The sequence below is a fragment of the Brachycentrus maculatus genome, unplaced genomic scaffold, assembly GCF_059751285.1.
Source record: "Brachycentrus maculatus isolate JH-2025_06_01 unplaced genomic scaffold, ASM5975128v1 h1tg000169l, whole genome shotgun sequence".
Classification (NCBI taxonomy): domain Eukaryota; kingdom Metazoa; phylum Arthropoda; class Insecta; order Trichoptera; family Brachycentridae; genus Brachycentrus; species Brachycentrus maculatus.
Window position 1 is genome coordinate 1280899 of NW_028280922.1, and position 27471 is coordinate 1308369.

General features: G+C 34.4%; 2 protein-coding genes across 2 annotated transcripts; one reads left to right on the forward strand and one right to left on the reverse strand.

The window, feature by feature from the left end:
- Positions 1-1814: 1814 nt before the first annotated feature.
- LOC148308351 (protein CFDP2-like) lies at positions 1815-2801 on the reverse strand. The gene has a single exon (XM_088261940.1). The coding sequence runs from the start codon at positions 2799-2801 to the stop codon at positions 1815-1817; it is 987 nt and encodes a 328-aa protein (XP_088118066.1).
- Positions 2802-15035: 12234 nt separating this feature from the next.
- Positions 15036-19635, forward strand: LOC148308352 (trypsin 5G1-like). Its single transcript, XM_088261941.1, has 4 exons — positions 15036-15084; positions 15703-15880; positions 17013-17262; positions 19046-19635. The coding sequence occupies exons 1-4, from the start codon at positions 15036-15038 to the stop codon at positions 19343-19345; spliced, it is 777 nt and encodes a 258-aa protein (XP_088118067.1). The 3' UTR covers positions 19346-19635.
- Positions 19636-27471: the final 7836 nt, after the last annotated feature.

A 27471-nucleotide genomic window follows, 5' to 3' on the forward strand; every position in this document is an offset into this window, starting at 1 on the left:
GATCCGCGTCGCGAAGTTCTGACGAGAACTGCCGACGAATTGTCAGCAATGGTCGTCCTGGGCGGCGCGAATCTGATGCCTTGTAAAAGAGGCAAGCTTGATTAAGGCTCTCAGGAGGCATGCGGAGTACGTGGCCAAGCCAACTGAATCGCCTTTTTTTGACGACAGTTGTGACCAAGATTTGCTGCGTCCTACGCCTTATCTCTTCATTCCTCACAAAGTCCACCGCACGCCTAAGATTCTCCGCAAACACCTGTTCTCAAAGCTTAGTACACGGCTGCTTTGGGCCCTTGTAAGGTGCCATGTTTCACAGCCGTATAAGAGAACAGGAGCAATGCAGGCATTGTATAGGCGGCATTTGGTTTTCACCGAGTATAAATCCGATCTCCAGACAGCCTTCATACTGTTGAATGCGGACCCAGCGAGTCCTAATCGCACTCCCAGTTCCTTTTGAAGGCTGCCATTTTCAGTCGCGTACACTCCCAAGTACTTGAAACTCTCGACCCTTTGGATGCGCTGGTTACTCAACGTCAAGGGTTGTTGGGCATCTAGGCATGAGCTGTTGCACAACACATGGGTTTTTGCAACATTTATTGTGAGCCCCATGTGCGTAGAGTACCTATTTACCCTGTCGACGATCAATTGAAGACCCTCGACGGAGTCATCAATTAAAACAGCATCATCTGCGTACTCTAGGTCGCAGAGTTTCCGGGAGGGGGAGATGGATATACCTCGGTCAGATGGTAATGACTTTCGAAGAATGAAATCCATGAGGATGATGAAGAGAAACGGTGCAAGGACGCAGCCTTGTCTGACTCCGGTAGAGACCCCAAACCAATCCGTGACAACATCGTCAACTCTCATTCGGCATTCACTATTGAGGTGAAGGGACTTAATTAGCTCCACTAATTTCGCAGGCACCCCGTAAGCTTCCAGTACTTTCCAGAGTGTGGGCCTGTGCGGACTATCAAACGCTTTCTCATAGTCTACAAAACACATCGCCAGAGAACTGTTAAATTCCTGGCTCTGCTGTAGAATGTGGCGAATATTATGGATTTGATCCGCACAGGACCTGCCAGGCAGAAACCCTGCCTGGTTTTCTCTGAGCACCTGCATAATGGGGGCTCGGATTCTCTGCAAGATTACGTGGGCAAGCACCTTCCCAGGTACGCTGAGTAGCGTAATGCCGCGGTAGTTGTCACAGTTGAGTGGATCACCCTTCTTATGTAACACGGTAATCTCCCCATTTACCCAGTCTCTAGGGCATCGCTCTTCTTCCCACACACTGGACATTAATTGGTGTAAAGGGCCAATAATGCCAGTAACGCTGCATTTCAAGAATTCCGGGTGGATACCATCAACACCAGGGGCAGTCCCATTTTTCAATTTCGACACGGCAGCTATAATTTCTGCCTGTGTCGGTGGACCATCAGGTATGGCGACCGCCCGCGGAATGCTTGACGCAGCCTCCGTGGGAATATCGAGGATGATTGGAGGAGGAGGGCGATTCAAGACCCTGTGGAAATGATCACGCCATATTTCCTTTATACGATCCGCGTCAGATTCGGTAACTCCATTTGTGTTTTTCACAGCTCCAGGGGTTACCGAATTCTTTCCGCAGATCTTCCTTGTTATTTGGAATAATTTCCGCGTGTCATTTCCTTGGGCAGCATGTTCCGCCGTTACAATAAGAGAATCGAGATGACGGCGCTTATCGAGTCTGCATAATCGTTTGACTATACGATCTTGGCGCCTGTAGTCATCTCTGAGGGTGTCCAGTTGGTAGGGGTCACTTTCACTGTCCCTCAGTGCTTTTAAGTGAGCGCGCTCATCTTTCCCCAGGTCTCATCTGACATCCAATGGGGTCTTTCTCCTATCCTGGGGCCAAGAACCTCATTGGCGGAAGAGTTGAGAGCCGATTTGAGGCTAGCCCACTGTGCCTCAATCGAGTCAACATTAATGGGCTGAGGATCGGTGTCTTGCTGGACACGTTGTCCGACCGTTTCCTCGAATCTCAATCTTATTTCGGCACTCTTCAACTTGTCTAAGTTGATTCTCTTCCGCCGAGGACATCTCGGCAGACGTTTGAGCTGCAGACAGATTCTTCCGACGAGTAACTCGTGATCACTATGAATGTCGGCCCCTCTGTAGGACCTGACATCGAGGAGCTCTCGTCGGTTAGCACGTCCATAGAGGATGTGATCTATCTGCGCTCTTGTTCGTCCGTCAGGGGAGGTCCAGGTGTACTTATGGATGGACTTATGGGGAAATAGCGTACCGCCAATGACAAGGTCGTTAATACTAGCGAACTCGACCAGTCTTTCTCCATTGCCATTGGCTTGCCCATAGCCGTGCCTTCCCATCACCGTTGGGGCAAGTGATGGGTCTGTTCCGACTCTCGCGTTAAAATCTCCCAATACTACCACGCGGGTTCTTCTTGGGAGAGAGGCGATGACCGCATGGAGAGAGTCGTAGAAGGCATCTTTTGTTTGGGCATCTGCAATTTCGGTAGGCGCGTAGCACTGTAGGACAGTGACAGAACTATCGGCCGTTTGGAGGGTGACGCGTATAAGCCTTTCAGAAATTGGTTCCCAACTAAGCAAGCACTTTGCTGCTCTTTCTGAAAGGAGAATTGCCACCCCTTGACGGTGATATCGTTCTTGGCCGGAGTGCAGACACATGTGACTATCCAACAACCTCTTTCCAGATCCTTTCCATCGCGACTCGCTCAGTCCTAGGATATCTAACTTGTAGTCATCCATGATACGAGTCGCGTGAATATCTTTTCCGTGGACCTGCATTGTCCGCACATTGTACGTTCCAATGCGGAAAGATGAATTGTTGGATAGGAGCCGTTTAGTGAGCGCAGTCCTAATACCACAGCCGGGTCGGGGGGTGCCAGAGAAGCCGGTGTCCGAGGCATTTCGTGGACTTATCGTAATCAAAGGGTTTAGGGAGGCAGAGTGATTGGCCCTGCGCTCCCGAGGCCTGAGGTCCGAGGACCCCTCAACAGGTCGGCTCAACCTTGTTTCCCATAAAAAATACTTACTGGAATAAAAAATAAATAAATCTAAGGGCAGGACAAATGTTTTTGCCTCCTTATATAATAATTAATGATCAAATTTACACCCCCTAAATTCAATGCAGAGTACCTGAATTCAACGTTTATACGTATGTATATGGGTGTTGCTTTAAATAAATTAGCAAATTTTATGTAAAAAAATATTATTATACTTGTATGTATATCTGATAAGTTTAAAAATGTGGAATGTTAAGCTTAGTAAGTTGTTATATAGGGTCATATGTTCAATATGCTATGTGTCTTGTTTTGCTAGTTTTTACACAAGTACATTATTTCTGATTATTCATTTGAGATTTTATACATTTTGTATTTTTTTATAATACAATTTGTCAGTTTTTGTTTTATTTTGCTACTTAGTTTCATGTTTTTTTGTTGTTGTTGTTAAAAACATTATTTAATTTTTATTAAGATTATCATATATTAATTATCTCGAGATATTATTTTATATAAATATAATAAGTGGATACTGCCTACCCTAAAATAGTTATTTACCTATACTTAGTAAGGAAAGATAGTATCTAATAGTATATGTTTGCTTATATTTTTTTATTTAATTTTACATTATTTTTTTGACATCTCAACATAGAAAAAGTGGAAGTCAAGTCAAAATGGAAGGAAGTAAAATATTTACAGGACTTATGAGCTAGGTCATAAGCCCTGTAAATCAAGGGTGGCCAACCCGCGGCCCGCGGGCCGCATGGTGTCTGCTAGCGGCCCGCGGAGAAAATCACACATTTTTTCCTTTAGTGTACTCAATACCACCCAAAGAACATTCCATCGTGCGTAGCATATATGGGAGTATTTCACTAACGTGACAATTTCAAGACCCATAATAGCGTCAAGTAGTAAAGACGTTGGACTAAAGAAAAAAAAGAGTATCAGAATAACGAAGAAATTTTTAAGACAGATTGAGTGTAAACTTTTTAAAAGAAAGCCAATATGCCTGATATGCAATGATTCCGTTTCTATCTTGAAATAGTATAACATTAAACGGCATTACGAGGCTAAAAATGCAACTAAGTTTGAAAAGTACCTAATAAATATGTTTGTAATATACCAGTATATGTATATATATATACATAAGTATCTTGTTTGCTTTAAAAAATAAAATAAATTTTGTTTTACGGCCCGGTCTCATCTCTCACTTCTAAAATATCTATTTGTAATTTATAAATATCTATTTCTAATTAAAACTAGCCTCATTTCTAAAATCTGGCCCGGCTACTGAAAATGTTGGCCTTCCATGCTGTAAATACTCAGATATTCATATTCTTCTTCATCTATATGTAAAAAAAGTAGAAATAACTAAATATTTGGACACACTCGAAATGTTGTGAAATTGATTTCTTTTTTCGTTGTCATATCATAAATGTCGATTTTCGGCATTGAAATAAAAAGGGTTCCTTAATTGTCACTGTATGGATGTCTTTCCATGTTGAGTAAGGAAATATAAAATAAACAATTGAATGGAGTATATACTAGGAGACTTAAAGGTTTAAAGGACTGAGAAGTTGGAAGAGAACGCATAAGAATGTCGGGTTCTGATAACGAGATGTGATAGGAAGAAACCTGGTCTTACGTTACCATGGGAATGGTAAAGTGAAACATCCTGCACCCTATGTCCTCGGAGAATCGATTATATATGATATCACTTTCAATAGATTCTCATTTTTGTAACCATCAATACAGTCACACCAATTTTTATTTTAAATAATTGTCATACATCAACGATTTGATTTATTTAACAAAAAAAGTTTTAAATATTTTTTAAAACTTTTTTAAATGTATATATATATATATATATATATATATATATATATATATATATATATATATATATATATATATATATATATATATATATATATATATATATATATATATATATATATATATATATATATATATATATATATATATATATATATATATATATATATATATATATATATATATATATATATATATATATATATATATATATATATATATATATATATATATATATATATATATATATATATATATATATATATATATATATATATATATATATATATATATATATATATATATATATATAAATGAAGAATTTCAATTTTCAATTTTCGAAGGAATGCTGAAACATAGTAGAATAAAAAAAATCAGTATGTATTTGATTTAATTTCAGTTTAATTTAATTGAACGCCAAATCTATAAATATAAAAAGATGTATGATAATACAACGTTGCGACGCCACAGAGATGATGTGGGTAAAAAAAAAATTATATATTATCATCCCCCAGGGAATCGAACTCAGAACCTCGCGTATGCAGGAAAACGTGCAAGAAACGACACTAGTTATGAATAATCGGTAGTAAAGCACCCCTTTATAGATTATTCACCCGCTAGTACGAGTATATTGTGAGTAAGAATGTGTCATTGATTTTCTATTGAGGGATGAAAATGAGTCATAATCGATACCCATTTTGGGGAGATTTATATGAATTGAATATTGTTTCAAGCCCTATGAAAAAAGCTGCATTTTTTCGTCTCTGATCAATCAAATCAACATTAAATCGTAACCGTTCCTAGCCTCCTGACTTATTTTGACTTAAGTATTCGTATACATAAAACTATGAAAAGCAAACGTCCGTGGTAGAATTCGCATCTTGTTAAGGTTAAATTTTCATGGTAAACCCTGTTAATTTGGCAGATTTTGTGCCTGATTGAAGATCTGTTTAAAATGTTGTAAAAATCCACGATTATTTGTAAATGTTTATCTTCTACATCTTCTTCTTCTTGGTGCAGGCTTTGTGGCCTGTTTTAAAGAGGGATTAGCCTCCTGCGATGTCGATTCCTAGCAGTCAATCCATCGCTTTCGAGGTCTGCTCAGGAGTAGTCTGCCTTCGGGTTGGCCTTGGAGTTTAGATGATTTCATTCTTCTCAACATACCATTGAGTTCTTCAATATTGCCTTACCACATTTATCTTCGATCTTGCATATTTCTCTTATCCTGATGTTCCTTGTTTTATCTCGTAGACTCCTGCAAGATATGTTTCTTAGAGTCTTCCTTTCTGACACTCTTAGCGCGTGTTTTGTTGCTTCAGCGTCCGCTCTGCTTTCGATCCCATATGTCATGATGGGTCGCACACAGGTTTTGTATATTTTGATTTCGCTGCCGATCTTCATGCCAGGGTTTTACCATAAAGATTTCTGGCATCCTGAGATGGCTACAGCCTTGTTTACTTGCCCCACAACTTCCCATCGCAGATCCGTTTGACCACACAGGTTCACACCCAGATATTTGAACTTTTCCACCTGTTCTACTAAGACGCCATCCACAGTCACGCTACATCCCACTAGGATCCGAAAGAACATCATGCTTTTAGTTGTTGTAGCTGATATAGTCAAGTATGTATTAGATTTTCATAAACATATTTATAATATATATTTGCAGTGATTAGTCCTCACTGGAACTGTTGAATAAATTATTTACTAGTTTCTTATCTGTCAAAAGATAAGCATTCATTGATGATCCAAGTGCAATTATGGTCACCCCATTTCCCTATATTCATCATTCTTTATTCTACATAATTCGATCATAAACCCCTCAAACAGTGACGTTGGGGTTGGCAAATTCAGAAAAATGGCTAAATTTGTGAGGGTTACTTTGATATACAATATATTGTGACGTCATTTGAGATATAGGCGATTATTGGATTAGAAAAATTGTTTTAAAAATAAGTCAATTCTTATTTCGTGTATAAAATGATAAGTTAAACTAACTTACGACAGGTCGTAAGCACTATAAATTATTTCCTATAAACCTAGACTGCTATATTCTAAAAGCTTTCTCAATACAACAAAGATGCCTCTGTGAACTTATATGTACAGAGTCACTAGATAACTGATATATGTAGGAGTTCCAAAACTTTGAGTAGTGTGATTGTCAATTATGGGTAGAATGGTGAATTTTGCACGTGCGTGAAGTGATCATTTGACTAAGCTATCACAGGTTATAAGCCCTGTATATTTCCGACCTCCACACTCTTCTTCATTTATGTTGAAATGTCAACAACAACAAAAAAATTGTTAAAACTTGATTATAAATTATAATGTGTATCGACACCTAACTAAATAAGTACAAACCAAGATTAATTGTTTTATTTGCTGTGGTAAAATTTTGAAATTTTTGAACTTATTTCTAAGATTGGCATAAAAACTAAAGCAACATAATTATTATTATTACCAGTTTTTTACAATTGTTTTAATATGACGATTGAAAAAAAATTAAGGGGGAATATCATTCACTAGAACATATCGCTCACTCCTTTCAACAACGTCATATTTAAAAATAAACTAAATTTTTCAGGAGATCGTTTTTAATGTTTAAAAATATAATAAAATGTATTATAAATAAATATCAAGACACTTATTGAACTTTTTACTGTGCAACAGATCTTTTTCGGTAAAACCTGAATGTTTTTTTTCCATTTGAAAAATATTTAGTATATTTTAAAAAATAATTAAGCAATACTTTTTCTTCAAAATGCAAAAAAAAACACTCTCTGCCCTGTAGCGGGTAAATATTAAGCCAAAAATATGCCACTTTTGCTGAGATATATTTAGTACATTTTCTGGGCATTCCGAAAACATGCACAACTGAAAATTGATGATTTTTGATGAATGACGTTGTTGGAAGGAGTGAGCGATATGTTAATAATAATTGAAATAGATTTTACTTTATTGGTTTCCAAAACGTAAAATTGGCCATGAAACCTTTGCACGGGCAGTTTATTTACAATATTTTTTATTGGCACTAGATGTATCAAAAAAGTTTTATAAATATTACAAATTTGTTGAACTCGATATTTGAATGGGCATTCCTAGTTTTTTCTAGGTAACGTTAATAATTTCTCAGTTAATTATGTGAAGAAAGTTGTATGATTTCCTGAATTTGAATATGATATCTTGGCTTTTTAAAATTGAATATAAAAACAACAAAGAACAGAGCGTTTATATCAAGTAATAAACAAAAATATTGATACAAGTATAGTTCATTAGCTGTTAAGCTTTCTTTGAAAGTTTTATGTAGCAATTTCTTTCGACTGATTAATCGTATTAGGTTTTAAGTAAACCAACTTGATGATTTATGTTTGATATCACGAAAATTTATTGTTATTGAAAGTAAGTAAGCTTTTTATATAATGCATATTTATTATTATTTTATTATTGTTACAAAATGGATAACACTTTAATTTATTAACTAAACATTTCTTTACATAATATCTTATTCAAGATATGGTGTGCCTCTCTAAAAAGAGACTAAGATCTTGAATTTTTAAAGAGACGATCAATTAACTAAATTTTATTTAATTTCCGTTTTTTAATTTGTTTTTATTAATTTAGATACTTTATAAAGAGCAAATTTAGGTTAAATACTACCTCATGGGCGCTTTGCCGAGATAAAATTATTGTTTGCATGTGTGTTGGCAGCGAATTCGTTGTGTATCGGTTTTCGTCAACACGTTACATTACAGGAAGTTAGATCTCTATTTTTGCCAATAGATAATAGTGCGATCGCGTAGTTAAATTAATAGATGTTTCATTACGGCAATCACACGGACAAGTGAAAACTGTAATGAGGCTGCCAAGTTGGCGATACTGACAATATGCTGTTTTCCTTGCGCTTTTTCTTGGCTAGTGTAAAAGGTTATGGATCTTTAGCACATATTTGAGGGCCTGGGGATCAAAATATTAAAAAGAAGAATTATAAATGACAAATTAAATATTAAGTAATAAGCTTTATTCCAAAGTAAAAAATACGTTATAAAACCATTTTAAACGACTTAAAAGCGAAATTTACTTAAAAGAAACATTGATCACATATTTTTACAAATTTGTTGAGAATTTTCGTGAATATCTCAGATACTCCTTCACTAAAATATTTTAAATATCCTTAATTTTTTTGTGATGTTTTTACAGATGAAAAAAAAATATCGGGAAATAATCACCAAGAACTAATAATATATCAAGTAATATGTAAGTTTGTAACGAAAACACCATTAATATTTAAATTGTTAAACTAAAGCCTCTCTGAATTTGAATCACTTTTAGATAAATATTAATATGTAATATTGCATTTCTTAGTAGAACTGCATTTTTATTATTATTATATAAAGTATGAGCAATATAATGGTATGCGTATATGAGGAGAATGGAACCAGACTCCCCCACATTGTACTGCCCAGCCAACCCAAAGGTAGACAACTGCAGGGCAGACCACCAAATAGATGGATTGAGAGCTAGGAATTAACATCGCAGGAGGCTTATCCTCATTAAAAACAGGTCACAAGGTCTACACCAAGAAGAAAAAGAATGAGAATAAATATTTAATAGATAAATATTTCCAACCAACCGATGCGCGGTGCGTTTAATTCATAATGACAAGAATTCATTCAAACCCTTATCCGCACCCCAATGGGGCATAGGGCACTGATCATATAAACGCAGTGTTATCTTGATCGTTAACACAAGAAGGAAAGGTCATCAGCTCTCCGCTTCCGGTACCAGTCCAAGGTTATAATATTAAATAAACATAAGAGTGAAAAAATCACTTATATTTATTTGACCCCCCCCTGGAAATCAAACCCGGGACCTCCAGAACGGTAGCCGAGCGTGCTGACCACTACACTACGGAGGCGGACAAATGACTAGATGACAAGAAAGTCGAGTGAAATCCACCCCGTTTATCGAATAACAAAGTAAGGCTATGTTTCCCAGTCCAAGTAATGAAGCGAGTGGTCGATGGTCACGACCAGGAAAATATGAAGTCAAAAAAATTGATCTCACATTCGAATCGCCTCGGCCGCACCGCGCGTTCGGGGCCGACGATTGGAATGGGCCCAGAACGTGGCGGCTCCCCATTATACCGACTTCGGAACACATCTGTCAATAGCCTGGGAAGATTGGACAATGGGTTCAAAGACCGATCTATGCGCAGGGCTGCCAAAACGGCTAAATTGTTTAAAAAACGACAATAGGCTATTAACACTCGGGAGGAATATCTAATTTAACATACTCAACCTGTAAAGGATTGTGTAAGATTGTGTAATATTTTCATTCATAATTTTCTTTTGCGAAATTCGCCTTCGTAAAAATGTTGTTTTCGTAAGTTGGTAATAAATGACGTCACAGAAACGATAGACTTATTTTAATATTGGTGACATTGCAAAATAATTGATGGCTCTATTTGTTGATGTCTATGGTCCACCCTCTCCCCCCCCCCCGTTCATATTTGTTTAAGGGCGGAGACTGACCGGAGCATTTCGTCGTAACGTAACATGTTACGATGCGAGCATTCAGGCAGTCAGTACAGCGAGCCGAGCTGCTCGCCGCTCCTTCCGAATGCTCCATCCGAAGTCAGATGTAATTTTAGGTCAGTACCAGGTTTGCCAATCTGTGGGAAATTCCCCAAACTACGGAGAATCTTTTTTTTCTTCATCTGAAGTAAGCTGTAATTTATTAAAATTACAGAACCAATAATCACGCCTTCGTCTACACTACTAATATTTTAGCTCTATAAAGCAAACATTTTGGGATACGCCACAAAACACACCCAATGACATAAAATTTGATGAGGAATAGCGGTGTTCGTTTTATTAAATATCTAAATTATAAATTCATATCTCCCTTTTTTCAGGTCAAGGGATATTCATCCCTTATGTCACTGCGACCATAATAGGTCTATTGTGACCTCCCTCTGTACTACAGCTCACTGCCAAGACCTACATGAGTCATGTAACTCACGACCTGTCTTGGTGGTAAGAGCTTCACCTTCTTGCATATCTCCCTTACTTCTCTACAGATTTCAATATGAATGGTACCGAAAGTCTTGTGATTTTTCGTATTAATTTATTAGTCAATAATAGCACATCGTGAGAATGATCCATTATAAATACTGTGTATAAATATTCTCCATTAAATATATACATATATTTTTTCTTCATTTTAAATTCTTTTACATTTCACAATAAAGCATAATTACAAGTTCAAAAAAAGATTAAATTTTAATACAAAAAAAGTATTTAGGTTATGAAAGGGCACTAGCAAGAATATAAAAGATGTTATCAGAAATTAAATTAAATTAAAAGTGCTAATATAAACTACAAATACTTATATGATTTTTACAAAAAACAAAAATTCAAAAACACGAAAATTAAAAAAGGTTAGCAAATATGTACTATATGAGTTATACGTTTAAAAGAAGAAGGTACTTAGGTCTGTTTTTTTTTTAAATAAATAATTTAAGTAAAAAAAAAAATAATTAATGTCTTACATAAAGTCTTCGTGGAATATATTTAAAGCATTTACTTTGTGGTTAGTCAATTTTACTTTTATATTTTTTTACAAAAATGATAGTAATATTAGTATATAACCACTCACCGATATTTTAATGTCTACCAGTTTCGAGACGTACCCGTCTCTTCGTCAGGACAATGACTACAAAACCATGCAAACAATACTACCCGTCACCGCTCGTTGGCCGTGTAGTACAATTTTGGGAAGTCTGGATGGTTCCATTCTCCTCACATACGCATACCATTGTGTTGCCTTCCGCACCTAACGATCTTCGATCTTGCATATTTCTCTTATCCTAGTGTTTCTTATTCCATCTCGTAGACTCTTGACATATAGATATCGTAGTCATACAGGAGAAAGTGACAAAGTGCATTTTTTTATAAAAACGTGATCATTGACTATTTGATATCTTACTAGCTTAATATTGCCCTGTAAAAATTCCAAAGGATTTTAATCTTGGAAGTATAAGACATAAGTATTGACTGTTTAAAAATGACTAACTCCGTTGATGTTTATTTTCTTGCCAAGCAAAAGTGACTTAAGTGGCCCTCCTGAACATTATACGTTTTGTTATATGGTCACTTTCTCCTGTACGCCTACGATATACTCCTTAGAGTCTTCATTTCTGACACTCTTTTTACTATTTGATTTTTTTCTAATTGAATATGTATCAACCTGTTCTTGGAGAGTGGCAACCCTGAACCCTTGTTAGATTCAACAGTTAAATTAACCCGGTGGGAGTGGCATCGTTCTGTGTGAAATGTTTTTGCTTTGTGACTGAAGAACGTCTTCAATTAAGTTGATTCTGTTGCGTGTTTGTGAGTTCAACCAACACTTATTTGAATAAACAGCACCGCATCATAAACTATTTTGCCGGTCGACATAAAAACCTGCCACTTTTTGCATTCCTAAGAGATTCACTGAACTATCATTTGGCACCTCGTTTGCAAGTGATATTTATATATGACAACTTTGTATTTTTTTATTAGGTGAATGAAGTCTGCATCTGTAGTCAGCACGCTCGGTTACCGTTCTGGAGGTCCCGGGTTCAATTCCCACAAATATATATAAGTGATTTTTTCACTTTAATGTTGATTCAATATATCACCTTTGGACTTGGCACGATCAGATCAATCAGAACCTAAAATCTGGCGGTGTCAAAAGTCTGCGTAATCGGAGGGCATGTATGACTAGATGTATGGATGTGAAGGAGGCGAGGAGTGTATGTCAGGACAGAAGAGTGTGTTCCATCCTCTCTGCTTACCCCTGCGGGGAAACGGCGTGATGGTAGTAATAGTAGTAGTAGCAATATTACCCTGGACTTATACCTGAAGCGGAGGGCTGTCACCTTTCCTTCGTGTGTTAACGATCAATTTAACACTGCGTTTATATAATGCAGTGTCCTATGTACCATTGGGGCGTGGATAAGGGTTTGAATTTTGAATTTGAATGAAATTATGTGGCATAAAAACCTATGTTTTTTTATATTTTCATTTAGAGACAATCGTTTGAAAATGTTTCGTCACAAAATTGATTTTTTACGTATTTTTTAACAATACAATACAATTTAGTACACTGAAATCAGCGTTTGAGCGTTTGAATTAACATTTAATACAAAAACCTATGTCCATTATCTAGTGCTGGATGATGTTGTGGGAATCTAATTTGATATGAAAACATAAATAGTCAGGTACGCAAAACGAAATAAAAATTAATCACGTGTAACGAATGTCCAACCAAAATATTATATGGTATGGTATCTACCATACCATCTACTCAAGCGGTTTCTATATAAGAAAAATAAATAAATTCTCAACTACTAGATACGAATTTGTTCAGCACTATAAAATCTTAACTAACTAACCATCACTTCGCTTCCCGCACGTGTGGGCACTGTGAATAGAACGGATAACCGATTCAAATAATATTCGCCTCTTTCACATTCATGCATGTCCTCACTGACTGACTTTTGACCTAGCCTCGCCCAGATATTTAAAATACTTGATCATGTCATGTTTACCTCGGTCTTCTATTTGCCCCTATTTCTAAATGCATTCGCCTCTTAATTTTGTCAAAGGGTTCTTTCCTCACTTCTTCGATAACGAGATTATATTTTGCAAATAAATATGCGAGAACAGAGCGAGGACGGCCAAGAAAAACAGGGTACCATCAGATCAATCAGAACTTAAAATCTGGCCGTGTAAAAAGTCTACGTAATCGAAGAGCATATCGCTCACTCCTTCTAACAACGTCATATTTAAAAAAAAAGATTTTTCTGGAGATCGTTTTTTAAGTTTGAAAATATAATAAAACGTATTAAAAATAAAATCAAGCCACTTATTGAACTTTTTACTGTGCAACAGATCTTTTTAGGTAAAACCTGAATGTTTATTCACCATTTAAAAAATATTTAGTATAAGTATTTAAAAAAATAATTAAACAGTACCTTTTCTTCAAAATGCAAAAACAACACTTTCTGCATTGTAGCGGGTAAATATTCAGTTAATAAAATGCCTCTTTTGTTGGGATATAGTACATTTTCTGGGCATTCCGAAAACACACACAACTGAAAATTGTCGATTTTTGATATATGACGTTATTTAAAAAAAAATAACACTTGTAAAAAAGCACTTAATGAGTTTTATTTTTAAACACGACTAGTTTCGAAAACTTACAGGTGTTTTCATCTACAGGTGAAAATTAAAACTAACGAGCAAAAATATTTATGGGTAGGTATATCAGTGTTTTTTATATTTAAAAAAAAATCTTAATTTTTTTTTCTTTACTGAAGAGAGAAAAAAAAATTACCAATAAATTACTGAAATATTTCACATCTTCTTCTAATTTAGACCCTTTTTCAAGTACATGGATCAATGCTTGCTGATTTTTAAACATATGAAGACAAGGCGAATGAGAATTCCTGCGCTTCAGGTACTAGTCCGGGAAAACATAATTGTACACAGTATAAAAGTGCAAAATACTTTATGTTTGATTAATTGATTCTGCGGTCACCTTATGGTAATATCTATCTATTTTTAATTTCAGTTTTACTTGCTTAATACCACTGTTTCCTAAAATATATTTTGACACGTGTTTCGACGTATTTCACATCGTCTTTATACGCCATATATTATGATACAGTATTCAGGAACAGATCAATTTTCGTCATGATATTGTTTAGCATAGTGGTAGCTCTTCCTGCAGGTATAACCATCGGCAAGTTGGTGCTGTATAAAATAATGTATAGGCTGGTTTGAGTGATTACTTTATACACGTGTAAAATTCACTGTTCTACTCATACCATAATGTTATAAAAACTCCTTGTTGGAGAAACCGAGATTTGTGAACAAGGATTTGGACACACCAAAAATGTTTTAAATTTAAATTTAAATTATCATTATTATTTTTTCTTCTTTTGTAGATAAGTATTCGAGTCGTTTTTTTATCTTCAAATGTTGATAAAATAATTTCCATTCTGTTCGTTTGATTTTTTCGAAAAAAATTAAATAAATATTTCAAGATAACGCTATCTCTCAGAAACAGCATTACAGTATATTTTATTTTTATATCTGATAATAATTAAAATATGTTTCATAATATTTGAGCAAACATGTTCGCGTATACAATATTGGTCGTGTTTCTCATCCAATCTTCCTTTGGTAAGTGTTATTCTTCATTATTTTAACATCAGTAATTTTAGGAATTAACCAGTAACAAAAATTGGCAAGATCGCACTCTTAATTTTCAATACAGGAGTTAGAAAACTTAGTACATACTTACATCAACGAATCACAGGTCGAAATGTAAATAAAACACATATTTACATATTTTCATCTCAATCACTTTTTAATCTCTATTGAGATGACCATTAGAAAAAAATTTTTTTTGAGTAAATGTTTATTCTCTCGAAAAAAATAATTATTGTTATGATGCACTTTAATTTTTTTTATTGCTAACGTATTATGGTTATGGGTAAAATAATTCATTTTGAATATAAGTTTTACTTAGCAAATACCACTATTTCTTAAAATCTACTGTGACACGTATTTCGATGCATAGTGGTATTTTCTAAGTAAAACTTGAATTAAAAATGGATAGATTTTACCACAAAATGACTGCTGAATCAATCAATGAAAAATAATTAATGTTAGATGTGTGTAAAGTGATCACTTAACATTATAATCATTTAGTAAATCCGTATCTAAAATAAAGTTGATGATACCGCAAAAAAACGTTACGTTTAATTATTATTTTTGTTTTTGTTTCATGTGTAATAGGAAGTGCCCTACCCTCCAACCCTAAAGAGAGAATATATAATGGAATACCCATAGACATAAGGGAATCACCATGGACGGCCTCTATCACAGCGTTTTTCGAAGGCGGTAGTACATTTTTATGCGGAGGAACTATTATAACCCAGAATGTTGTAATCTCGTCTCTTTTTTGCCTTATATCGTAAGTTATTCTCTATTATCCATAATGAATGTAAAAGAAAATATATGAAATATAGGCCTTCGGGTAGTTGGGTTGACACCCGACTACAAAACAGGCGTCGCGGGCTCGATTCCCGCTAATTGCAGAATGAATTCAAGAAATATTCATTTTCTATTAGTCAGGATGTTTGTGTTGAATTTTGCATATCTACCTTCCCTTTCCTTAGTCTCCTACCTGCAAAAGCCTTCTTCTTCTGCGTCTTTTTTCTAATTACTGAGGGTCGTGATCATTTCTCTCCTTGATGTTATACGGGAGTGACCCAGGAATTTAATTACCATGTTAATTAATAATAATAATAAATATGCATACTTTACTTAGTGCCATTTTCGTAAAATAAGAAAGCGCCAAAACAAATAGGATTTTTGTGGCCTTGAATATACATATTTTTGACATCTCAACATAGAACAAGAATATGGTAGTCTGGACATTTACAGAGCTTCTTTATATATATAGACTAACTAACTAACTAACTAACTAACCATCACGCCGCTTCCCCGCAGGGGTAGGCAGAGAGAATAGAGCGCCACACCACTCTGTCCTTGCAAAATCCTTGCAAAATCTATATTGAGAAGTCAAAAATGTAAAAATGACATCTAAGTGGAGATAACTTAGATTTGTGAGCAAGTATTTAGACACTCAAAATGTTGTGGATATTCCATATACTTATACATACTCGTATATTATACCTGGCTCCATCCCAACTTATCGACTGTGTAGCCTGTTGGGGCGAGCTCTCCTCATCCTCAGGTTGTTAATTCTTCTGCCATGAGCAACGTTACCTAGGCCATGCCTCTTTTCATTTGATAAAAAGAGAAATATTTTTATTTTTATTAATTACAAAAATACTTCAAATTTATACTATTTCTGTGAGCCTAAGTAGCTTCGTATTAGAAATAGGTATCAATGTGGTAGAGTGGGTTCGAATCGAGAATCTCAAGAGTCCGCGACACCAACCACGGGATCACAACCCGACACCAATGGGACCACAAGCCTTCGAATATTTTTTTCTTTTTGCAGCAACCATGAATTTTTTGGTCTTCCTGTAGATGTGTTTAGATAAATTATAGATTACTCTTATTCTTTTTAATTTCAGGAGTTATACAGATTTGAAAGTAAGGGTTGGATCAATCTACGATTGGAAAGATGGCCAGCTTTTCAATGTCACTAAGAATGCTACCAGGATCGATGCTCCCTGGCCGGACAGCAGTATAATCCTTCTCCAGTTGGAACGGAATATGGTCACCGGACCCACGGCATACCCAGTCATATTACCGATCAGAAACACTCCGGTGCCTTATGGAGCGAGCTGCGAGATAACTGGTTGGGGTTTTGACAAACCAAATGTAAGATGATGTATTTTTAAGACAATTTTTTTCTTTAAGGAAAGAAGTATTTGTGTATTCAGTATATTTAAAAAAATTATTACTTTTTCTGTGAGCCTAAACGGCTCATTATTAGAAATAGGTATCAAATTGTACTAAAGTGGGCGCGAATCGAGAAACTCTGACTCAAGAGTCCGCTACACTAACCACGGGACCACAACCCGACCATTTACTATCAGATACTGGATAAGTCACCCTATGGATGACATATCAATATTATAGGTTGTCACGACTTGAGATTTAACATATATATATATATATATATATATATATATATATATATATATATATATATATATATATATATATATGGTTTATCTCGTAATTTTTTTCACTAATGGCGCCACAATCAGCCATACTTCCAAATATATTAACTAAGAACTATAAACATGATGAAAAAATTAATGCAATAATAATATTTAGTTGCACTATTTTTTTAACCTTTTTTATTTTTGTTATCAGGTAGGTACAGACATAGAACGCTACACCATGCTGTCCTTGATATCATTCTTCATATCTTCAACATTCATATATTTCCTCATACACACCCGCCAATTATTCCAACTCCTTTCAAGTATTTGACATGCTTGACCATAACAGGTTTTCCTCAGTTTTTCTTTGCTCATATTTCCAACAACAATCACCGTATAGATTTGTTTAACAGTTTTCATTTACTCATTCATTCCACATGTCCAAACCAACACGTTTATTATTTTTAATTTAAAACAAATTACTTAGTAAATATTACTATTTCTTAAAATCTACTGTGACACCTTTTTCGATGCATTCCGCATCATTTTCAAACATCGTATGTAAAGCTTATTCTAAATTTTAGAGTTGGGTCCTTGGGACGTTGAAGGTTGAAGAGGGGTAGAAGCTGTTTCTCTTTTTAATATTTATTAATTTGATTATTATTTTTCTTTTATTTCTCATCAGTGGGAACATAGATAATAGGGGGGATGCTTTAGTCATTGTCATATTATTAATTATGGGTTATTTGTTATTTATGTTTTTATGAATTTGTATTGTTTCAAAATGTTGTAGTTTTATGGCTTTTCGTAATAATTATTTTTAGGATTTCTACGTAATTGTGGTTAAATTTGTGATCATTATCTATTAAATGGTTAGCGAATTCAGAAAAATTATTATTTCTCAAACATAATTCATGTTCCCTGATTCTTGTTTTGAATTTTCTGGAAGTCATACCAATGTATAAAATTCCACAGTCGCAGTTAAATTTATATATGCCACTATTGTCTAATTTATTTCTGCGATTATTTGTGTTTTAATTTTTTTATTTAAATTATGTTTTGTGTAAAATGCTTGTTTTATATTAATGGGGAATTTTTTCGGTCATTTTATGTGATGTTTTAATTGTGTAAATGATTCTTTTCCAGTAGGTTTTTACACTTTCATTATACGTATCGGCTGAGTAGAGAAATGTTTTTGTTAAATAATTTTTATTTTTGCGCACCAATATCGTGTCTATTATTTTTGGAATATAACCGTCATTGCATACAATTAGTTTAATTGGATCAAAATAACTTATCTCAGATTTGTCAATTTCGCCATTTGAGCATCTGTCATCACTTCTAGATCACATTTCCACTTTATTTTTTTAACTTTTTACAGTTTATTGTATTGCAACTCGATGCTGTATTTCCATACTTTAGGGACTTCATTGTGCACTGCCAGTTTAGTTATTATTTATATTGCTCCTAATCTATAATCGTACAATTTGCAGGGAATACCAGAATCAGTACTCATGCTGAAGACCCAAATATGGACAGACCAAGAAAGGTGCAAAGCATATTCGACAGATCATGCGGCTACGACGTTCTGCGCTGGGGGCATCGGCGAAAACAGTCCTTGCAGGCTGGACGGAGGGACTCCCCTCGTGGTCAATGAGATCCTCGTAGGAATAACGATATATCCTTTTGGCTGCAACCAGAACAGGACTTCTACATTTGTTTCAGTGTCGAACCAAGTGGAATGGATATTGTCTGTCATACAGTCGAATTTCTCTAGGGTTGATCGGCACTAATATCATCTGGAATACAGAAATAATTTTCACCCAAAAAAGCGAGTTTTATTCTATTATTTTATAAGTGGAGGTCCTCGCTAAAATGTTACATTTCCATTGTAAATGATTTTAAGTAATCAGGTATTCTAGCTTGTAAAATAGTTACGTTTTGATGTGATATAATGATTTCATATTGACGACATTTTGAGTGTGTCCAAATACTTGTTCACAAATCTGGATTATCTCCAATTATAGGAGTATTTTTCATATTATTTTTTTACATCTCATCCAAGATGAAGAAGAATATAACTAGCCTATGACGGTCGTCAGCCCAGTAAATGCCCAGATTTCAATATAATTCTTCATCTTTGATATGTCAAAAAATAATATGATTTTATATTGGTTTAACACAGGATTGATCATTTTTTGTCGCAACTTTAATTAAGATTTTGATAGAATATAGTAAACAGAACAGATTTGCATTTAAACGATTCTTTGTGCCTTAATGGTAATGATACTTTTTGGTGAGGACCTACCTCTACATATGTTCTTCATTATAATTCCGTTTTATTAGTGATTTTTTTCACTAAAATATTTTTTAAAAAATCTTCGTCACTCTTCAGAAGATTTTTTAAAATAATCATTTTTACAACTAATAATAAAAATAATAATACAACAAAAAGAATTCTATTAGAAGACGTTTTAAAAAATTAGAAAATTATCTAGTTTTTAAGAAGATAAAGATTCCTTAATTACTCCGATAAATAATTCTAAGATAAGCTTTTTATTTAATAAAACTCAACGTGTATGCAATGTATAAATAGATAAACGTTTAATTAAAAAAAGGTCTGAATAAATTTGAGCATCATGTTTTTATTCATTATCCTGTTCACGTTTTGTTTTCAGTCTTCTTTTGGTGAGAATAAATCTATTACGTATTTTATTATAATGTTATTTGGTCTATATGAATCACCTTTATATTGGAATTTATCTATTTCAATATAAAAAAGTTTCTCTTTTGGTTATATCAACCCAACGATAATGTCCTTTACTTCATCATTCAATCAAATATATTCCATATACTGGATCCATTAATCCGAAGCACAGGACCGGTTACCTCATATTAATGTAATTAAAAAGTTCAATTAGTGGCTTGATATTTATTTTTAATACATTTTATTATATTTTTAAACTTTAAAAACGATCTCCTGAAAAATCAAGTTTTTTCCAAGGAGTGATCGATATGTGAACATTTTGGTGTTCAGATTATCAATCGTGCATCGGCATTGAAGATAGAGTCAGAAAAAATCTAACCTGATCTAAGTAACTGGACTTACCTACTTAGACCGAATTCCAGATTTCTCATTACATTAATATTTTTTCCTCTTCATCAGCAAGTCTTCAGCCTGCAGGTTCTGCGAGCAGAATATACGGAGGAACCATTACGGATATCCGAGGATCTCCGTGGTCAACATCGATCTACGCTTATTACGATGGATATTCAGAGCTTCTATGCAGTGGGAGCATCATTACTCCAGACGTAGTAATCGCAGCAGCGTCTTGTTATAGCTCGTAAGGAAACCAACTAACGGATGATTCTTCTTCTCCACATTAGCCTTCATTACTGAGGATTGTGGCCCTAGTCGAAGCAGTGACTCTTCTCAAGTTATAATTTTACTAACAATATTTAGAATATGTCCAAAACCTTTGTTAAGTATACTTTTCAAAAAAAGAAGCACAAAATAAAGGTTTATCCCCTAGTAAAGTATGTGGTAAAGATTTCAAATGAATGTCACGTGTAAGTATGAAAAGGATTGCATGTTTACGTCACCAGAATTTCACTTGGTGATTTATCAAATTATCACATAGAACTTTAAAATATGGAGTGAAATGGACGTTCAAGCATGAGTAAAATGTGATACTTATATTAAAAATATTAATGTCTTATTTGAAATATTTTACAGTATAAAATACACATGATTTATGCGAGTATATCTTGGCATTTACTGGTGAAAACTTGGATTTTATTCTTGGAATTTAAGTGCACTCCTAACGTAACGTCATCCGTTTAATGAGACACATTCATCGAACTTCTAGTGTACCAGGTACCGTGACGATATCTACATTGTCTCCAAAGATTCTTCAAAAGTATTAAAGAATGAACTGCAGACAAATGTGAATAGGTCTTTTACATATTATAAATTCACAGACATCTAACTCGTTAAATATGTTTTTAATTAAATTTTGCAGAAAAACTTATATTCGAGTACGGGTGGGTTCAACAACTTGGCACACTGGAGGTCAAGTTCTCGATGTTCTGAAGTTTGCTGTAAGAAGCGATGCCCAATGGCCAGATAACAGTATTGCTCTTCTGCTGTTGGAATATAGTATCGGTCTGGGATCCACGGCACATCCCATCGCATTGCCACTCAAAGATCATGAAGTGCCGTATGGATCCCGGTGTTCAATTACTGGTTGGGGATTCATAGGTTCCATTGTGAGATATATTTCATTTATTATTATTGACTTATGGTCCTTATTTTCCTGGTAGTTCTCCTGAACGAGTTAAGATATGAAAAATGTTAGGAGAAAATCTGAAGATGTGTGAATGGCAAACGAGCCATAACGACCAAAATAATAGAAACTAACTAGTTTTGATGATTGAGGAATGAATCTAGATCAAAAGCTGTTACTCATCGTATGACAAAGCTTTGAAATGATCCGTGGAACTCAAAACACACCAAAAATTCCAAAGTAAAACAAGGAATGTTGCAAGCTGTTTAAAGAAAATGCTTTTGCACATTCAACACATACATTCATGACATGGTATTGTTGGCATCTTTTTCTGTGCATGTTATGTCAAGTCCCTCCGATTTCGACTATCGCTCGAGAGTAATTACCCTTGACTTGGTCAGCTCTAAACAGCATCTCGATGGTTCTGATTCCCGTCCAATGTATATTCCGAAGGTCAAGTTCTCGATATTGTGAAGACAGATCTCCTGGCTCTAGAATATAGGAGATTGAAAAAAATCATTAAATTCTAAAAATGGATTAAAATAGCCTTCCTCTTGGACTTTCACAGTTGTGTGTTGGATGCGACTCTCTGCCACTTTTTCAATCTTCAGACATACGTGCTACATGACCTACCTAGTTCTACTTTTATTCCACGATTCTTTGAGCCACGTCTGTTACAAAGAATATGTTTAACATCCTTCTCTCCGAAATACCGAAATACTAATCAAATTTAAAATTTTTCAGGAAATGACGCTTGAACTGAGATATTTGAGTACTGAAATTTGGAGCGACCAAGAAATGTGCAAAATATATTCAACTGATTATGCCAAAAATACATTCTGCGCAGGTGGGATTGGTGAACTCAGTCCATGTAGAGCAGACGAAGGAGCTCCGCTTGTGGTCGACGGGGTCTTGATAGGAATAACAGTTTTTCCTTATGGTTGCAAGGAGAACCAAACTTCAACATTTGTATCAGTATCTAGCCAGGTCGAATGGATACAATCAGTCATAAACTCTAATTTTTCCAGCGTTGCAGAGCTAAAGAAATAAACTTGTTAACATAAAAAAAAATGCTGAAAATGTTTTATTTTTAACTGTTCCTCGATCAATATTTCAAATAATATTTAAAGGAGTGGTGTTTCATTCAGAGCCCGGTAAAAATATTTTGTGGCATAAACCCAAAAAGCTTGAGTATACTAGATTCAAGGGGTGAAATAAATTTCATAGTTGAATGCAGACTTTGTTTAATGGGAACATAGATAATAGTGGTGATGAATTTTTGAAAAGCCTGTTATTAATCAATGTTTTTATCTGAATAAAATTTGATGTATTTTTTAATTGTTCATGAATTGCCTTTTTTCAATCTAAATATATTGATAAGCTGCCTGATTTTCACGAACGGTACGGTATATTGATAACCTTATCGCCAGATATTGCAAACAAGTCAGTTCAAAAGTATATTTGGAACATCATGTTTTCGTTTATATTATTGGTGTTTTGCCTTCAAAATTCAATTGGTAAGGGAAATAAATATGAAAAATATATTTATATTGTTTTTATATATCAGACACTGGATTATTCACTCAACGGATGATATGTCAATTTATAAGTGTCTCAACTTAATATGAAACATCTGTCGTTCATTTTTACATGAAAACTTCCATTTTCTTTCATCATGAAGCATCTATCGTCATTTTTACTATGAAGACTTCTTTCAACGTTGATTTTTATAAGAAGACTTCCATCTTCTTTCAACATGAAGCATCTATCGTTCATTTTTATATGAAGACTTCTATCTTCTTTCATCATGAAGCATCTATCGTTCATTTTTATATGAAGAGTTCTATCTTTTTTCATCATGAAGCATCTATCATTCTTTTTCCAAATAAGACTTCTATCTTTTTCCAACTTAAAATATCTATCGTTCATTTTTATATCAAAGACTTATATTTTCTTTCATTCTGAAACATCTATCGCTCTTTTTATATGAAGACTTATACCTTCTTTCAACATGAGGCATCTATCGTTCATTTTTACATGAAGACTTCCATCTTCTTTCATCATGAAAAATCTATCTTTTTTTTATATGAATACTTTCATTTTCTTTCATAAAAATGGAACGATAAATATTTCATATCAAGTTGAGATAACTTTGAAATTAATATTATTATTTCTTCCATGAATGATAAATATTGTTTTTTTTAAAATTATTTGATTATAAGATTTTTTTAAACGTTGTTTTTGGTTTGTTGTGTTTTCTCCGTCAAAGTGTCAGGTCTTCAGTCTTCCGTCCTTAGTGGAAGAATACACGGAGGAAGTACAATACACATCAAGGAGTCTCCGTGGTCAGCATCAATTCATCGTCGTACCAGCACAGGTTCACGTCTTATAGGCGTTGGAAGCATTATTTCTGAGAACGTTGTGGTCACGGCCAATTATTTTAGCAAGTGAGTCACATGTGTCATACACCAAACCATAGTAATTTACTGATGAAATTCTTATTAGATAAATAGATTATCTTGGTATCTTGATGTCTACACTTCCGTAGTGGTCAGCGTTTTCGGCTACCATGCTGGAGGTCCAGGATTCCCTGGGGATCTAAATTAATATGGGTGATTTTCACTCTCAAATTTATTTAATATCACCCTGGACTGGTACAAGAAGCGTAGGGCTGATAACCTTACCTTCATTCAATTTACGATCGAGATAATACTGCGTCACTACGATTATCCCAATAATAGTGATTTGTTTAACCTTTTCCTTTCTGAACATCCGAAAGGGGGTAACTGAAGACCCCAGTTCATATTTGTATGGAAATCGTAGTACACAGCCGCAGTAAGTACCAATTTGCATTGTCATTGAGTCATTGGGACACCACGTCCGTGCCAACTGCCGACATGCGGCGACTGAGTGTGGGTAGCGGGACACTAGATCAAACTCAAAAGTACTGAACAAACTAAACTACTAGAAAGTCTTAAGGTTTAGTTGTCACACTCTCTCATTATTGTAGTAGCATATTTATTAACGTGAAAGAAATAACATGTCGCAAACAACTAAATAAATTAACGTGCTGATATATAGGTAAGGACGCACACTGATTGTACTTTTTATGAAAAACAATATCTTGAAACGTTTGATGTTTTTGAAATAATAAAATTAAAAAAGGGATAATACTGAAAACTTTATATAGGCACCTCTCAGATCATGGTCTTCCACTTTGTTCTTCCCAAGAAAGAACACTTTCCATTCTCTCCATAACACTTCATTCTTCAGTAATTCCTTATTTGTCCAAGTGGCCAGATTAAGGGATGAATAACCTCTCCTTGTAAAAAAAGCACCTTCTCTAATAACTTTTAAGAAACGTCTGAAACATTACTATCCATCATTAGAATCCTAACTGTCCATCAAACCTTAGTTTTTCCCTCTACCTCCTTTCCTAAACTTCCTTTTTTCCTTTTCCTTTACTAATTATCTACAATTAGTAATAGTCATGTTTTTTTAATGTTCAAGTACTATCTACCCTCTGATTGCAAACAGCTATATATGGTATTAATCGTTTTGACCAATATCACTAGTCTATTTTTGGTTGGTTTGAAAATATTACATAATGTAGGTACTTATTTATTTTCTGTACATGAAGCTTTAATAAATAAACAATTTATTGAGTAAGTAGCTCCCACAATACTAAAGTTATCGAATTAAAGATTAAAAAACGATTTGTTTTATTTTGCAGAAATGATGATATCATTGTAAGGGTCGGATCTACGATTTGGTATACTGATGGCCAATTCATTAATGTGGCGAAGTTTGCCATTAGAAGTGAATCTCAATGGCCGGATAATAGTATCGCTCTTCTCCGCTTGGAACATAGTATAGTTCTAGGACGCACTGCATATCCCGTAGTATTGCCAATCATAGACGAACAAGTACCTTATGGATCAGTGTCTAAAATTACTGGCTGGGGCTATAAGTCTTCTGTGAGTAAATTAATTTTTCATTTTATAAATTGTTATGTGTGATTACATGTTATTGTATTTTTTCGCCATGTTAACATAGATGAAGAAGAATATGGAAGTCTGGTTATATACGAGGCTTACGACCATTATAGGCCTATGACGCATGTCGGTCGGTAGCCCAGTAAATGCCCAGACTTCCATATTCTTATACATCTATGTTGAGATGTCAAAAAAATATTATGAAAAATAACTCCTTTCATTGGAGATAATCCAGATTTGTGAACAAGTATTTTGACGCTCTCAAAATGTTGTATATTATTATACAATACATCAATTGACAGAATGATAATTTGATCATTGATCATTTATCACAAGAGGATCAGTACTGCGCCTCAGTGGTTTAATGGTTACCGCATTTAGCTCACTTGCTAGCCCGGGTTCGATTCCAAATAAGGATATTAGTGATTTATTTAATATTACCGTAGATTGGTAACTGAAGCTTAGGATGGATCACCTCGCCTTCATATATATATATATATATATATATATATTTATTTATATATATATATATATATATATATATATATATATATATATATATATATATATATATATATATATATATATATATATATATATATATATATATATATTTGTGTGTGGTATTATTTTTTATTTGTTAATTTTTATAATTTTAATTACATACAACAAAGAAACTAAACTCTTATGCTTGGAGAGGGACAAACACTTATTATTTACGTTTATGGGTACTATTTTTTTAAATATTTACTTTTAATGTGTTTTTTGTCTTCGGTTTAAATGAAAAAAAATGTATTTTAAGGTCTTCGATTTTTTTTAAAATCTGTTGGAAGTTCATTGAATTATTTGGTTCCTAAATATGTAAAGTTCTGTTGGAATTGTTTGGTATTGTAAAGTCATTTTGGTATCTCAAAAGCAGACTTCGGTCTAGATTAAAGAATTTTTCACCCTTAAGTATTTGAGAAGAATTACTGTTTTTTAGAAAATTGTTTCTACTTAACAGATTTATTTTGTTTTTCTTGCAGGAAGTACCATCGGATTTAGTCAAATTGAATGCCCAAATTTGGACGGATCAAGAAAGGTGTAAATTATATTCTACCAATTATTATGCCAATAAAACATTCTGCGCTGGTGGTATTGGTTCATTGAGTCCTTGCACATTAGATGAAGGCGCTCCTCTCGTAGTCAATGAGGTTCTCGTAGGAATAACCATATATCCTTATGGCTGCAATGACAATAAGACTTCGACATTCTTATCAGTGTCCAGCCAGGTGCAGTGGATCCAGTCTGTTTTAAATTCTAATTTTTCGAGACCCGAACCACTCCGATTGACAGGAGGTCCTCGAGCTGTTGGAAGGATACACGGCGGAACAATCATAGATATCAAGGATTCTCCGTGGTCAGCTTCAATCCATGGTTTTCTCGAAAATGGTCGAAGTTTGTTATGTGCGGGAAGCATTATCAGTCCTGAGGTAGTTGTCACAGAAGCCTTTTGTCTTGCCTCGTGAGTACTGATAAATTTCATATAATTTTTTGACATCTCATCAAAAATGAAGAATAATATGGAAGTCTAGGCATTTACGGGGCTGACTTAAGTGATCACTTTACACACGTGTAACATTCACCAATCTACCCATT